General features: G+C 52.4%; 1 protein-coding gene across 1 annotated transcript; it reads right to left on the reverse strand.

Moving 5' to 3' along the window:
* Nucleotides 1-8,683: 8,683 nt before the first annotated feature.
* On the reverse strand, nucleotides 8,684-13,982 carry CCK (cholecystokinin). The gene is made up of 3 exons (XM_024566239.4): nucleotides 13,870-13,982; nucleotides 12,585-12,800; nucleotides 8,684-9,083 (listed from the first exon to the last, which is right to left on the reverse strand). The coding sequence occupies exons 2-3, from the start codon at nucleotides 12,796-12,798 to the stop codon at nucleotides 8,950-8,952; spliced, it is 348 nt and encodes a 115-aa protein (XP_024422007.2). The 5' UTR covers nucleotides 12,799-12,800; nucleotides 13,870-13,982; the 3' UTR covers nucleotides 8,684-8,949.
* Nucleotides 13,983-14,875: the final 893 nt, after the last annotated feature.

Genomic DNA, 14,875 nt, shown 5'->3' on the forward strand with positions numbered 1-14,875 from the left:
ATCTGTTTCATTGGTGGATGATGGCGTCTTTATATAAGCCTTAAAGATATTCAGCTCTTTGGGGAAATTCAACAAAGGCCATGTCATTTTTTACATACTGTTATATCCACCCTTTTAACATAATACTACATCATAGCCAACTGTCTGATCAGAACCCGAAGCCCTTCCCTCCCTTTCAGGGCTGCATACTATTCCACTGAGCACACATACCCACTGCAACCAGTACAGACCAGTATCCTATGGCCGCGCAGTGAGTCAATTCTGATCTGTTGCCGTCACGCACTGTCATGAAAAAACCTCGCGTGTGTAACTTCCCACGTATGCGAGCACATCTGTGTGATAAATTCCTTGACAGATGTTACCAAGTTGCCCCTGTCGAGTTGTGATAAGAGACTTTTAAAAACCAAACACCGTGGAGGATCCCCCAGTAAAGAATTGTAAGAAAAGGGTACACCTGGTTCTGGCCCTCCATTTTCAGGGCAGTGAAGTGATGCGAGCAAGCAGTGGGTGGCCGTGGCGTGGATTTTATATCGGGCGCTACTGTTTAATAGTGGGGTGACCCTGGGCGAGCCACTTCTTCGAGTCCTCCACTTTTTAACCTGTACAATGGGCACCGTAACACCGAGGGTTAATTAGTTGAGTAAATGTATTTCAAGCAACTACCACGTGCCAGAGACGGCATGTTCTGTGCAGTGGGCACCTGATGGTAAACATGTGAGCGACCTCTCTCGTGGAGCGCGCACAGTCAGTTCGTAGCAGAAGCGACACCAGACGTGGAAACGCGGCATGAGGAGCTGTGCAGAGAATTACAACCGGGTGGTGAGAGGGACTGGCTGGCCACTTTGGGCAGTCAGGGAAGGCCTCTCCAAAGAGGTGGCGTTTGGCTCAACCACCTGAGATGGGGCCCAAGAGCCTCTGGGCAGAGGGCAGCTGGTGCCAACGTGCAAAGGCAGGAAAGCACTCAGTGCGTCTGAGGAGCAGAGAGGAGACCCTGCAATTGGGCGTCAGTAAAGATTCAGTAAAGATTCGTTCCAGCCAGCGGGCTGCAAGCAGAGAAAAGCCCATGCTCCTCTCTGCCCCCGGAGCTGCGTGTGGAAATGGTGGGGTCGCAAGTTGGTGAAGCCTCCATCACCCTGGGTTTCAGAGGAATGGTGTGGACCAGACTCCCTGCCAGCCCGCATTTGATACGCGGTGTGAAGGGGAAGCAGTCGTTGCTGGGAAGGTGAGTCCTGGGTGGTGAAGCCCCGGGGCGGCCCAGGTGTGTTCACTGTAGCAAGCCCGTCAGGTGGTTCTGGGGCTCACCCAGGTGAGAACCACTGTGCTAGGCCAGGCGGGGCTGAGCTGGGAGCCCTCCCCTCCTGGTCTCAGGCCCTCAGAAGACCAGATAGCTGCAGCCCACCTGGCTTGAGGGGGGAGAAGGAGTAGGCAGGCGTATCTGCCCAGCCGGGGCAGGAAAGGCTTGGAGACAAGGTGCTCCTGGGTCTGGGCTTCAAGGACAGGCAGCATTTGCCTCGTGGGCCCAAGCACAGGGAAAAGGTGTGGAGGCAGAATGGCAAAGCGATCCTAGAACGCATTGTCCTAAGCTCGTCCTTAGAGTAGAATGGTGAGTGGCAAATACAGAAGGGGCAACAGAGTTAGAAAACTCGCCATTCTGCAATCCTAAAACTAACTTACTTTGACAACAATGGATGCGAAACCCATTGGGAATCTGTTCGGTAGCAGGACGTTTGCACACACATTGTATCTTCCTGCCGGGTGTGTATCCAGAGGTGGGGGTGGTGCCTTTGCAGTGGAGGAAACTGCTGTGCTCTCCGTGTAACAGCTGATGCCAGGTGCCTCCTCATGTGAGATGAACTGAGAAGGACCTCACCTGTGCTGTTCTGCCAAAAATGCAAAACCTGAATCGTGCGGCTGGCAAATTGACAAGCCCAAATAAAGGGGACATTTTATAAAACAATGTATCCATTCCCTTTACCAATGCCAATGTCGTGAAAGACCAAGGAACAATCCTGGAATAAAGGCAGACAGAGAAGCAAAACAGATCCTTAATTTGGCAAAGATGCTATTAAAGACCATTTTGGGGGCAATCACAGAAATTTGAATATTGAGGATATATTTTGAAATATTCTGTTAATATTAAGTTTCCTGAATGCAGTCGTTGGACTGAGTATGCAAAAGCAATTTCCTAGGAGATACTAGCTAAAGGATTAAAATCAAGGGGCGTAACATTGGACTGTAAGTCACTTTCAGATGTTTCCGGAAAAAAGCAAATAATTTTTTTTAAGGAGATGTGTGAAAAGAAACCCTTTAATGCGGGAAGCACCCTCATACTGTACAGTTGGTAAACTATAAAAAGCGATACATCCGTTTGCTGTGGCGGGGGCAGGAGGTTGCTTGAGGTGATTTGGTTTCTCCTCCCTGTCCTTCACCGAATTTCTTCATTTATAGCCAAGCCTGCCCCCTGCCCTGAGTGCTCCACCAGAGGGCGCCAATGGCCTGAGGAAAGTTGTCAAAGAGGCTCTTGGTGGAACCAGGAAGGATGTTAAATTCTTGGTTTTCAATTATGAGGGGGAAAAAAAGCTGAGTATATGTTTCTTTTTAGGACCCAAAACTAGGCTTTGGATGGGGAGCACATAATAAAGAAGTGTACATATATCAAATTATAATGTGCACCTGAAATTTATATAGTTATTATTAACCAGTGTTACTTCAATTAATTTAAAAAAATTAATTTACCCTTTAAAAAAAGATTTGGAATGAAACCTACCAAACCAGTTTTTCTTTTTACTGCTTGCTCCCTCTCTGCTCCTCCCCAGCACAAACAGCCTCTCCAAGCTGAAGGAAGGAGTCAGACAGGGTTCCGACCCAATGCTGGTATAGGAGCCTTCAACTTCCCCATCCCTGGGTCAAGTGCAGGGTCTCGGAAGAAGCCACAGGTGGGTCTGGGGATCCAAAGACAAATGAGCTAGTTTCACGTGGGTGCGGGGGGCAGGGAGAAAGTGGAGATGTTCCAGAACCCATGCTAGCTCCTCACCCTAACACAGGGCAATGACCACGCAGGGCAGGGAGAGTAGGAATGGCAGCAAGTGTCTGGCCCCAGAAAGATGTGGGACTCACTTCCAGACATTGCCTAGGAGCAGGGACACTGGTATGCCCTGGGACCTTTCCAGCAGGGCAAAGAAAGTGGGCACATGCCTCCCCCACTGCTCACATGAGTGGGGCCCCGGGACATAGCACCAGATGGGGAGAAATTGGTGGTGCTGGGAAGTGATTCTGAATTATCTGAATTGATTAGGAGCTCATAATAAGGATTAAGTCGGGATTTAGAAAAATAGAAAATTCATTTTTTGGCTGGGAAACACCATGGCCTGGGAGAATTTATTTTCTGTAGCCAGTAGAGGGCGCTCGGAGACCGCAGAAAACCTGAAGGAACCCGCCCTGACGATCCAAGCCCACAATCAGGGGGAATGGCTTTTCCCTGGAAAGCAATTCAGGCACGTGGCTGTGCCTAACAGAGACATTATGGGAAGTCATTAGCTCGTTCAAGTCCAGGTGAACTTGATGGAGCCATTCCAGGCCAGGCAGCAGCCCACACACAGGCTTGGGGTGTAACTGAAGAAATTGAGCACGGAATGAGGAGACAACGCAAAGCAAAACAAAGTTTGCAGAACAGATCCCATGCTAGGGTGTTCCCATCTTTGCTCATCAGTCCACATCCCTTTAGTGCTTCTTCCTTGCAGAAATAATGTATACTCTTTGCCTTCTCAGAGACATTTGAAAGTGAGTTGTAGACATCATGCCACCTCAGCTCCACACAGCCACAGCTCACTGATGGCACCCAGGGTTGGAGGAGGTGTCTGCTCAGCGGCACTCAGTCACTCACCCTGCCGAACGCCTGAGGCTTAAGCTAACCTCTCTCTGAAGTCCCAGAGAACTTAAAGCCAGAGAGGGAAAGTGGGGCCTTTAGCTTAGACCAGGAGCCCGGAGGCTCAGCAGTGCCTGGGAGCAGACGTGAGAGACCCGGGGAGAGGAAGCTAGACAGGGACCTGGGGCCCACCACAAGCAGGGTGGGACAGAATTCGGCAGGGTCTGCGCGGGCCGGGCAGCCGCAGCACTGGGGGGTCATCGGCACAGGTGATTCACAAGTGCCAGGCCAGAGTTTAGGGACATCTTTCAGGAGAGAAGATGTATGTCCTCCTAAGCCCCTCAACAGATGAACCCTTGGTCCTGCCTGAGCCCTCTGTCGGTCACCCGGGGCACTAAGGCCCAATGTAGACAGCAGTGGCAACACGTAGCCCTCAACTCTCCTGGCTGCCTGACTTCCAGCCAGCCAGGACCTCCTTCACCCTGGGGCCACTCGCCTGCACCTGGAGAAGCAATTGCCTCGTGTGTTCAGCGGTTCTGAGTAGCTGGCTCGAGTGCTGCAGAAACCTTGGGAGTGACTCAGCAAAGAAATGGGCTGTCTGCTCAGGGACTGGTAGGAAGGTTCTCCCACCCCCATCAGGTGGCGTCCAGGCTCTGGCCCCGATCTGAGGCTGCCCCATCAAGGCTGGAGTCCTGACTGGCAGGACTACACAGGGTCAAAGAGGGGGCACGTAGCCAGCTGCTGGCAGCCAGCCAAGGCTTTATGGGCTGGCGAGTAGCACGTCTCAGCGTTCAGTGGGGAAGGATTGGTTTGTTTGTTATAAATCGATCCATCATGGGCCAGCATTTTTACAAAATACAGTAACAATGAATTACAGGAAAAATGAAGTGAAAAGAAATACAAAAATCAAAGAGCAATTTTTAAATCACATGCAATGGACATGAAGTTACATTTCAAAAATAAAAGAACAAACACAACATAGGGGAAAAGAAAAGAATTATGAAAATAGTGCATGTCATTCATTGAGAGTGTGCACAGAATGTTTAATATAAAGACTCACGGTTGCGTTCAATTGTGTTGTTTTGTCGTCAGAACTAAACAGGAAGTTCTCCATAGTAAACACTTACTCATTTCAAATGAATACCGGACACCCTAATTCAGCCAGGAGATTCATTCTGCAACGAGCCTCCTGTCCCCTGCACCCTGGTCTCTGGTGTCACCTCCTCCGAGGAGACTTCCTTAATTCCCAGTTTTGGTGTAGGAGTCCTCATTATGGGAGGAGAAACACAGACGGTGAAGGTGAAGGTGAGGTGAGGAAAAATCGATCGGCCATGTCTCATTCTTCCGGCTCAAAACCCAAGATTACATGCACTCATTTGAACTTAACATTTTTACTTATTTGGAATTGTTTTCCCTCTTAATTTTTCCCCACCCAAATCTGGAAAGCACCCAGGGCTCACCATATTATCTGAATGCATATGGCAGAGAAAGAGTCAGTAAACAGAAGACAGATTTGGACAAAGCTTCTAGGACATGGGGGCAACAGCCAGAGGTCTAACATTCACATCATCAGAATTCAGAAGGAGGAAAGAAAGAGTGTGGTGCTGAAAAAAATATTTGAAGAAATAATGATTGAAAATCTTCCAAGTCTGGTGAACGATGTAAATTTACAGCTTCAAGAAGCTGAACAGATCCCAAACACATACACTGAAAGAAATCCACTCCAAATACATCCTAATCAAACTGCTGAAAGCTTAAGACAAAGAAAATGTTTTGAAAGCAGCTGGAGAAAAATAACATTATCTACCGGGGAACGATGATTGGGGTGACTGCAGATTTCTCAGCAGAAACCATGGAGGCCGTGGGAAGTGGTACAGAATTTTTAAAGCACAAAGGGAACGCACTGCAATAGTCAGTATTTTGAATTCTAAATCCAGTGAAAATATCCTTTAGGAGTGACGGTGAAGCAAAGACATTCTCAGGTGAAGGAAAGAGAGGAGAATTCACAGCAGCAGACGTTCAGACAGCAGGGTAACGCCCTGGCTCCACCCCAGCAGCTGAACCGCTGGCCCCTCTGCACACCGGGCCTGAACCTGGGGGTGGGGACAGCAGGTGGAATACTGTTACCTCCACCAGCAGAGGCAGCATCTTCAGGGAGCGTTGTGGCCTTAGTGAGAGGGGGCCAAGGACGGTCAAATGCTGGGTGCTCTGGGTGTCTACACAGGTGACAAGATTTTGACAAGTGATTGTCAAAATCATCTGGGCAGAAAAGTGCAGGAAATTTGAAGAAGAGAAAGAAAAGTACCTGGGGTCCTCGGACCCAACCTGACTGCCTTTAAAAATAAATACACTTAATGTAGCCAGAGGACCTTTATACTTGACGAGGGTCGTAGTCCTCTTCCACATCCCTAGACCGTCCTCGTGCTCATGAGCTGTTTCCCGACCCGATGTCTGCTCATCGCTAACAGCGCCCTCGCTGGGAAACACTTAGGGTGTCCCCCGCCTTTGACCTTCTGACTCAGTGCAACACGGCCACCAACACTCCTCCTTTCCCTCCTTTGAGGTCACTCTATTTCTGGAGTACAACGGCAACAACAACAAAAAGGGCTGGCCACGTGTGTGTGCGTGTGTGCCTTTTAAAGTACACTGTCACTCTCCATGGACGGCATGCACACTCTCAGCCATTTGTGGGTGTGTGCATGCACGCAGGGTCCGTTTTCCCGTTGCTCCCCCTTATGCCTCTCTTGCAAAGCCGTGGAGGTGTCACTGAGCCAGCTTTAGCACTCTGGTTTTCCAAAAGATAGTTTGATTAAACTGCTTCTAAAACCAATCGGTAGCCTAGTAGCAGGGATCCAGGAATATTCTTCCCTTACTAACTGATTCATTCCTTGAACAAATAATTTTTGATTACTACGTAGGAGTTCACTACTGCAGTAGGTGTTGAGAATATAGTGATACACAAAACAGACAAAAACCTATGCCCAGCCGAGCTGACATCCTGGTGGGTGAGACAGAGCAGGAATCAATAGACAAACAGCAATTCCAAGTGAGGAGAAAGAGGAGAAGAAAAACGAAGTAAGGACAAGGGCGGAGAGAAACAGAGGGGATTTTTAGGCAGGACGGTCAGGACGGAGCAGGTGATGTGGGAGCAGAAGGAGCTGAGAGGTCCAGCCATGCTTTCTGGAGGGAGAGCGAGCCAGGCAGAGGGAGTAGCAGGTGCAAAGGCCCTGAGGTTGGAGTCAGTTTAGCGTTTTCATGGAATGGCATGGAAGGCGATGAGGCTGGAGGATGACGAGGGAGTGAGGGGAGGTGGTGGGCAGAGAGGTGGGGTGAGGATGAGGCCGTGTGTGGGGGGTCTATCCAGTGGGAGCTTCGGGTACAGTGGGGAGTCTGGGGCAGGTGCTGCCACTTCTGGGAGCCCCTGAGCCTGGTTCTCTGAGAGCACGCAACTCAGAGCAGGAGGCAGATGCCAACAGATCAGCTTAATAAATCTTTTCGGAACCCGGAGCCCAGAGGAAATTAGCGAGGCAGTATTTTTTCTCTTTTGGCTTGACTTCTGATTTCATTATCTGCATGAGTAGCAATAATTTGAAGATGCTGGGAAAAAATTCAGTACATGCTAATGTGGCTCCATTGCACGCTGGAAATCTAGCTAAGTGCTCAGGATTCTTTACTTGGTCTCTTCAAACCCGAGACAAGGGGGGAAATGGTGGGTTTGTGCTGCTGTTTGTTAGAAGAATGAACACAGAATTTTTCCCCCACCCTCCCTTTCCTTTTCCCTGGGACTGGCTGAACCCGAGAACAAAGATGTCGTTCGGTGCCCTAGGCTGGGGTGCACTGTGTAAAGGTCCCTCCGCTCTAGAGGAGAGGTGGGTCACAGCAGGTTTAGATAAAGCAAATCTTGGGAAAGAAAACTCTGCCCGGCCTGTGGCTACTGGCCACATCGAGACTTGAGTAGTCCCCGGCCAGGGCCTTAAGCCCGAGGTTCAGAGGGGTCGGCAAGTGCAGGGACCACCAGGCAACTTCCTTATGTGTCAGCCTGGCAAGGAGCTGATTCTGGAGAGGGCTGCGGTTCCATCACTAATTCACTGTGTGGTCTTAGGCAGGTTTATTATCCATAAGATGCAAGTGGCGTAGGGGAAAGGTGTGTGTTGAGCTAGAATGATAGCTGTTGGGTTTTTTTTTCAAATTATAAATTCCAATAGATCAATGAAAAGGAGCCTGTAGAGCACCCTTAATGGGCAGAGCCAAGGGTGCAAATAGCTGGAACAGGGTGGGGAGGATTAGCCTGGGCAGAGGTCCTGTGAGTTGGAGGGATTCGAGAGGGGCAGCTGGCAAAGTGGGGGGTGGGGAGTGAGCGGGGTGAGGGGTGGGAGAGAGGGGGAGGAAAGGGGAATCTCTGCTTTCCCCAGGCTCCTTTCAAGCACAGCCCGAGATGCTGCTGCAGGACCCACTCAGCTGAGCTGCAGAAGCCCGACATGGCCCCTAAGAAAGGGCCGAGGAAGAGCCAGGGTAAATGCCCTGGTTCCCAACTGCTATGTCAGCAAGTGGCATAGAGATCAGAGCGGAACATCCTGAATTCAGGGGTGGCACTGAGTTCAGGTCAGGGGACAGGTCTTCAGGCTCCCTCCCACCTCTGCCCAGTGTGTGCCATCAGGTCCCCTCAAAGCCACCGCAAATTCCCACACACACTATGTGGCTCTGTCTCACGCTGCCCCTCTGGGCTTCACCCAGACACGTGGGTGCTCGCTCCAAGCAGGACAGGTTGTCCTTTTTGCACCAGTGCCCTCTGCCCTCAGGAGACACGGGGAACACGGGTGCAGAATGAAATCACTTTAATAGCATAGCAACACTTCAGGACCAGGAGTCACGGAGGAGGGAAGCGTGTGTCTTCCACTCATACAATTCTGCTGAGGTGCGTGGCTGCGCCAGACCACCTACAGGCTTTCACACTGAGAACTTAATAAATAGACACTGAAAATGCCCAACTTCAGACACAATAGTTATGAGTGTGATTGTGCTGTTTTTCTGCCCCCTGGGAGTCAGGAGGGCGTTTCCTGGGACACTGACGGGGGGCCGGGGCCCTAGGAGGGGTACTCGTACTCCTCGACGCTGCGCCGGCCGAAGTCCATCCAGCCCATGTAGTCCCGGTCACCTGTGTTGTATCTGGGGTCCCGGTTCTGCAAGTTCTTGATCAGGGACATTCGGCCAGAAGGAGCTGCCAGGGGCAGAGAGGAAAGCAATGGAGCTGTTATGACGAGAACATCACCAGGTCGATTTGTAAAGGTCATTAGCAATGAACTAAGCCAGGGACATGCACGGTGCACCTTCCTAACAGTCGTCACAGAGCTATCAGGGTGGGGAGGGCGCCGGAACAGAACGTGCACAACGAGAAGGACCCACGTCTATGTAACCGGACAGAGGGCCGGATTTGCTAGTCATCGGTGTGCTTCTGGCTCTGTAAGAGGGGGTGCAGGGTGGGTTCACGGACCCCAGCTTCTCCCAGCTGGGACCTGCCTGGGTTTTCCCCTGCCAGGGGCGTTTCCCCTTATGTAGCAGACCCTCGGCAGAAGCCAACCAAGGCCTTCCCAGTACTTACCATTTCTACCATTCACCTCTTGCCACCCCTGAGCAGGGCTGACTCTTGTTAACGTAATGTGATGACAGTATTTTGATATTGGAATGTTTTTTTTTTAAAGGAATCAAGTCCTAAGGCTAGATAAGAACTGTTTTTAAATTGTTAATTTGAAAGCTACCTTCTTTTTAGAAAGCGATATTAAGGAAAAGGCACGCTGTCAGATTCAAACCCTGGCACATCAGGAACATCCAAGGCAGGGGGGGCAGACAGGTAATAAAGAGGTAATTTAATTCAGCCATTCTCACCAAAATGCAATAACTGAAACTGAAATGGGCCCTTTGAGACGGGAGCTAAGTTCTTAGGAACAGGATGATTCTCGTGGTGTCTCGGCGTATAATCACATTGAGTGAGCGGGGACAGGACGGAGCGGTTTCTTCGGAAGCCTGTGACACACCCCTAGCCCAGAGACTGCAGACAGTGGCCTTCCTGGGTAGAAAATCAGGATAAAGCTTCTCTTGTGCGAAATAAGGGGCAAGAAAAGCCCCTCGGGGACCTCGATGGGTGCAGCCTAGGAGGCTTCAAGGGTAGAGGGACAAAGGACTGCTCAGTGGTTCCCATTGTATTGGGGGCTACTGTGTCCCCACTGCCTGTGATGCTGGCATGAGGCTGCCCTTGCCTGCTCCTGTCACAGGCTGCGCAGAGTCAGACTACGGCTTATTTATTGATAAATGACACAGCAAAGGCAGGTACTCCGAGATAATCAGATAAAGCTAGCTACACTAAAACCCAGCAAGAATGACACACAGCCAGGTCCCCAGCCTCTCTTCCCGTGCCTCAGCCACAACCCATTCCCGCCTGGAACTAGGAGTCAACCCAGCGCGTTCCAGGCCTGCACAGATGCCTCCGGCCCATGCAGAAGGAAAGCAGCCCCTGCTGTTTAATTGCCCAGCAGCCCCTTTCAGGTGACCTATTAGTCCTAATGTTCAGCAAAACTTGCAGACCCCGTTATGTGCACACAGTCCCATGGGACTCTGCGGGACCCATCCTCCCGGTGGATGCTGAACGCCCACGCTACAGAGGCACAGCTCCCAACGTTCCAGCCGACGGAAAGACCGCGCATCAGTTGCGCGGCAAGCCCCCAGCCTCAGTTGCCGGTGGGGGCGCTGTGCTCAGCCAGGGAAGCGGCACTTGTTACACACTCAGTGTCCCCAGCCCTAGCTAGATGTGCAACCTCGCGTAGGTCACGCACTCTTCCAGAAGCCCAGCTTCCACACTGACAGGCCGAATATGACAGGGCTTACTGTGCGGGACTGTGGTGAGGATGATGGGCGCAGCGTGGGGGCTTTGCTGGGTGCGGGGCAGGTGCACCCTAGTCACCCCGCCCCCCGAGGGGACTGCTTCTCCACTGAAAGTTCTGCAAACAATTTCTCATGCCAAACCCTTGAGCACAGCCCAGAGAGCGCCTCGTCTCATTTAGACAGAGTCTTTAAGCATAATATGTACTGCGGGTGAGTAAAAAAAAATCTGATATGATCTCAAAATATGTGAAACAGTCAAAGAAACTATATAGTACTTATGTGGGTAAATATGTGTTCTTGGCTCACATTTGTCAAACAGAAGAGTATGACTCCAGCTAAGATGTGTGGTGTAAAGCCGACGTTAAGTGTCAGCTCCAGGGGCATAGTTGGGTGACTAACTTCCTTCCCAGAGCTGCTTCTTGTAGATCTTTCCTAGGTGGGGAGAGGGTTCCAGACTGTGGCTCAGTGAAAAGCCAAGGATATTTCAGACGGGCCTGGCTGAAATTCAGCCCGCATCCAAGGACAGACATCTAAATAACTTTCAGCAGGCAATCACTAGGACTCTCAAAAGTTTTCGGACTTGGTCTTCAGGTTGGTAATTTCCACCTCTGTCCACTTAATGAACAGGGAAGTAAAACAGAAGATGGTAGTTGGGACAATTTCCCAAAGAGAGAAAGGAATGTAACCAATCGTTTTCTGTTCTTTCCTTCCGAAATCTCCTGCTCAGGAAGGTCCCCATCTCACCTTCACGGAAAACCAAAGGAGACTCTGGAGAGGCAAGCCCTGCCTTCCCTCCCTGTCTCACCAAGGCAGGAGCCACGGTTCAGATCCCGGCCCTGGGCACACGGGTGGGTCAAGGGAGCCTCGTGGAAAGAAGCCCACCTCCTGCCCCTCCCAGCAGTGTTGGCTGTGGTTTTGTTGCCCAGCTGTACGGGTCCAGTGTGGCACACTGCCCCCACAGAATGGCGTGTCCGCCGGCAGTGTCACTGTGGACAAAACTGATAGAAAAACACCTGCCCCAGTCCCGGTCACCATTCCTGAAGACCCTGGAGATGGATGAGCCTCCCTCCTAACACACCAAGCATGAAACTGCAGCCTCCTCCCCTCTTTACCGATGAGATGGTTGGACCCAGGAAAGAGACAGAGCTGTCTGTAAGCCTCTCAGCTAGTGAGCTGCTGGACCACCTAACTCCTAGGCAAAGACTTTGGTCCTGCTGCAGCTGGGAACACCTCTCCAAGAGCAAACTCACAAACGCGGTTCTTGTTGGGTAATTATGTTAAATCACTGCCAAGAACTCAAAACAGTTACGGATTCTTTCCTCCTGTTACCGACTTCTGTGAAAGCCGACACAATGTCACTTCTTTTTAAACTGTTGCAGTCAGTGCGCAAGGTTCTCAGCACTGACGGCTTCCTGCTGGAGGGCTCCCCAATATCAGTGGCAGCCCCGCTCCTGCTTCCCTTGCATGTACAGAAGTGTTTAGTGCATCTGCGAGCCCTTTTTGAGTCAGTATTTGTTGAGGGATTATCTTTTAATGTCTCCATAATATGGTGTTGTGCTTTAACAGTAATACCGTGCCAAAAATTAATTTAAAGAGAGCTTTTGAAAAGGGTTTCCCTTGCTAATAAGCCCTCCACACTCGCTCTCAGTGCAAACTGACGTCCGGGAAACTGCATAGCCTGATGCAGTATAACTTGAGAAAAAGTGAAAAATCTTTCCATTTAAAGTGTCACCCGTGTTTCCTCCCGAGCGGTTACCCACCTCCATATGCCAGACGCTAGAAGGTCAGGATTGGGAGCCCCGCGCAGGGGCAGAAGTGAGGGATGGGGACGCGCCATCCGTACCTTTCCGGGCCGGCTGGATGTATCTGGCCAGCAGCGCGCCCAGGTGCGCTCGGGGCTCGCCGTCCAGCCTCTGCGCTGCCCTCAGCTGCCTCCGGGCCGCCTCCTCGTCCTGCGGTGCCCCAGGGCCCTCCGAGTCCGGCGGGAGCACCGGCTGCGCCAGGGCGCCTGCCGCCAGGGCCGCCATCAGCACGCACAGACACACGCCGCTGTTCATGGCTGCGGGGAGCAAAGGGGAGCTGCTGTAAATGAAAAGGTGAGGTGGCTGCATCCCCTCCCGGCGGGTCGGGGCACCCCGGGTATGGAGAAGGGGGCTCGGTCCAAACCCGCGGGACTCCAGACCCGCCAGGAGGGTGTCAGCACCAGGGCTGGCCACGCGCAGACCTGAGCCCGGTGGCCACAGGAAGCGCATCGGACGCACCCCGCCTGTATTTTGGTTGAGCCACACCCGCTGCCTGGGGGCGGACCGAGGCCCCGTCTTCTGCCCCCGTCTAGTAGCAGGAATATCTTCTACTTTCCTTTAGTTGATGGAGTGTTTGTAGAGCGTCTCTCCTCCTAACTACCAAAGAAACAGATTAAAGACAGTGTGGAAATTTCCTAAAGGGAAGACAGGTGGGAGAAATGAGACCCTTGAAGAAAGGCAGCACCTTCCCAGATAGCTAAGAAGCTTTCGATAGGGAAATAAATGGTGGGGAAAAAAAGAGAAGCACTCTTTAAAATGTGGTAGCAATAAGTAAAAGCCATGTTTATATAGTTTCTTCAGGATGTATGTGGGAATTGGCAATAAACCACCGCGCAAAGCACAGGCAGGGTTTGGAGGGGGGTGGGAATCGGAAATAATGGGCTCAATTCTCGGTGGTTGGCAGAGCTGCACCGCATTTTAGAACCGCGGGCCAATAAAACACGGATCCCCAAAGAACTGTGCTGCAATATTTAGAAGACGAACTTAATCTTACAACCTCTTGGTAGTGTGTTTGAAAAGACTGTGAAGTACACTGCACCTCTGTGTAAAATCTAGCAAATAAACCTCAGGGTGCAAGCTAATCCCAGCAAAAGACAGCCAGCGCTGCATGACTGAGAGCAACCCTGCTGGAACCCCCCACTCCGCAGGCCAGCTCTCCCTGGGGTTTCGGAGTGTTAGAGACCTCTTTCGAGCTGTGGGAAAGAAGACACAGAGAACAGAAAAATAAAATGCAAGGGGCACGCCCATTCTTCAAGGACGCTTGACCCGTGGATTCCCCGCGGGAGCGCGGGGAGAGCGGGGCGGGGGGGGGGGGGGGGGACCTACCTTCGGAGTAGGACGCCGCTGGCTTCGCAGTTCTGCCAGAGCAGCGGGGAGCTGAGCCAAGTTCAGGGGGGCGAGCTGGAGGCTGCCTCTTAAATAGCCCCGCCCGGCGCTGCCGGCCAGTCATCTACTTGCCCAGCGCTGACGCACGCCGGCAGCAACACGCGCTCAGAGGGCGGCTGCTGGGGCGACGACCGACTGAAGTGGCTCTTGGAAGAGAGGGGGCCGTGGCCCGGGGAGACCGGGTTAACCCCTCCCCCGCGGTGTCCGGCGTCCAGCCCCCTCTCTGTCCGAGAAGCTCCCTCCCCGAACTCCGTCCTGCTCCGCGGCCCTGCCTCCTCCCTGCACCTGTCCTGCACCGAGCTCCCCAGGGTGGGAAACCTAGGACTCGGGGAGCTCCTCTGGGATAGAAACTGCCCGTGTTTAGTCCGCTTTGGGGACTCGAGGGGCCGGAAAGGACACTGGGGGGACACTGGGCAGGGCTCGGTGTCGGCAAAGTGTCGTTGTGCGAACGAGGGTGCGCCGGCCCCTTCCCGAGCATCCCAGGCTGCCGCGGGCTCCGGCGCAGAGAGGAAGGAGTTTCACTTCCCAGCTCCATGAAACGCGCTCGAAGGTCTCCAGGATTCCCAGGGCAGGCGTTCCTGGGTCAGTGAGACCTGGTGGCCACAGCTGGGCCTCTGTTCATGCAGTTGTAACACGAGGGTGACACCTCCGGACTTCGCTCGGAGTTTGGTAAAAAGCTGAGTTTTCTTGCGGGACCAGTTACCTCCTGCGCGCGGCGCCCGAGGCTTCTCACCGCCAAGTACGCCAGCGAGCGTCCCCAAGCGCCCCCTTCCCGGTTCTCCCGGGACAGCGGCATCCACGCTTCCCACCCTCCCCGAGTACCCGAGCACTCACACCCCACTCGGTCCCGCCAGAACTCAGGCGTCTCAATTTGGAGATAAGACCTCATCCCTCGTCACCCGCCCTTCCGGAGCCGGCAGGACAGACCCCGAGCCACCGGTGCGCC

This window comes from Desmodus rotundus, chromosome 8, assembly GCF_022682495.2.
Source record: "Desmodus rotundus isolate HL8 chromosome 8, HLdesRot8A.1, whole genome shotgun sequence".
Classification (NCBI taxonomy): domain Eukaryota; kingdom Metazoa; phylum Chordata; class Mammalia; order Chiroptera; family Phyllostomidae; genus Desmodus; species Desmodus rotundus.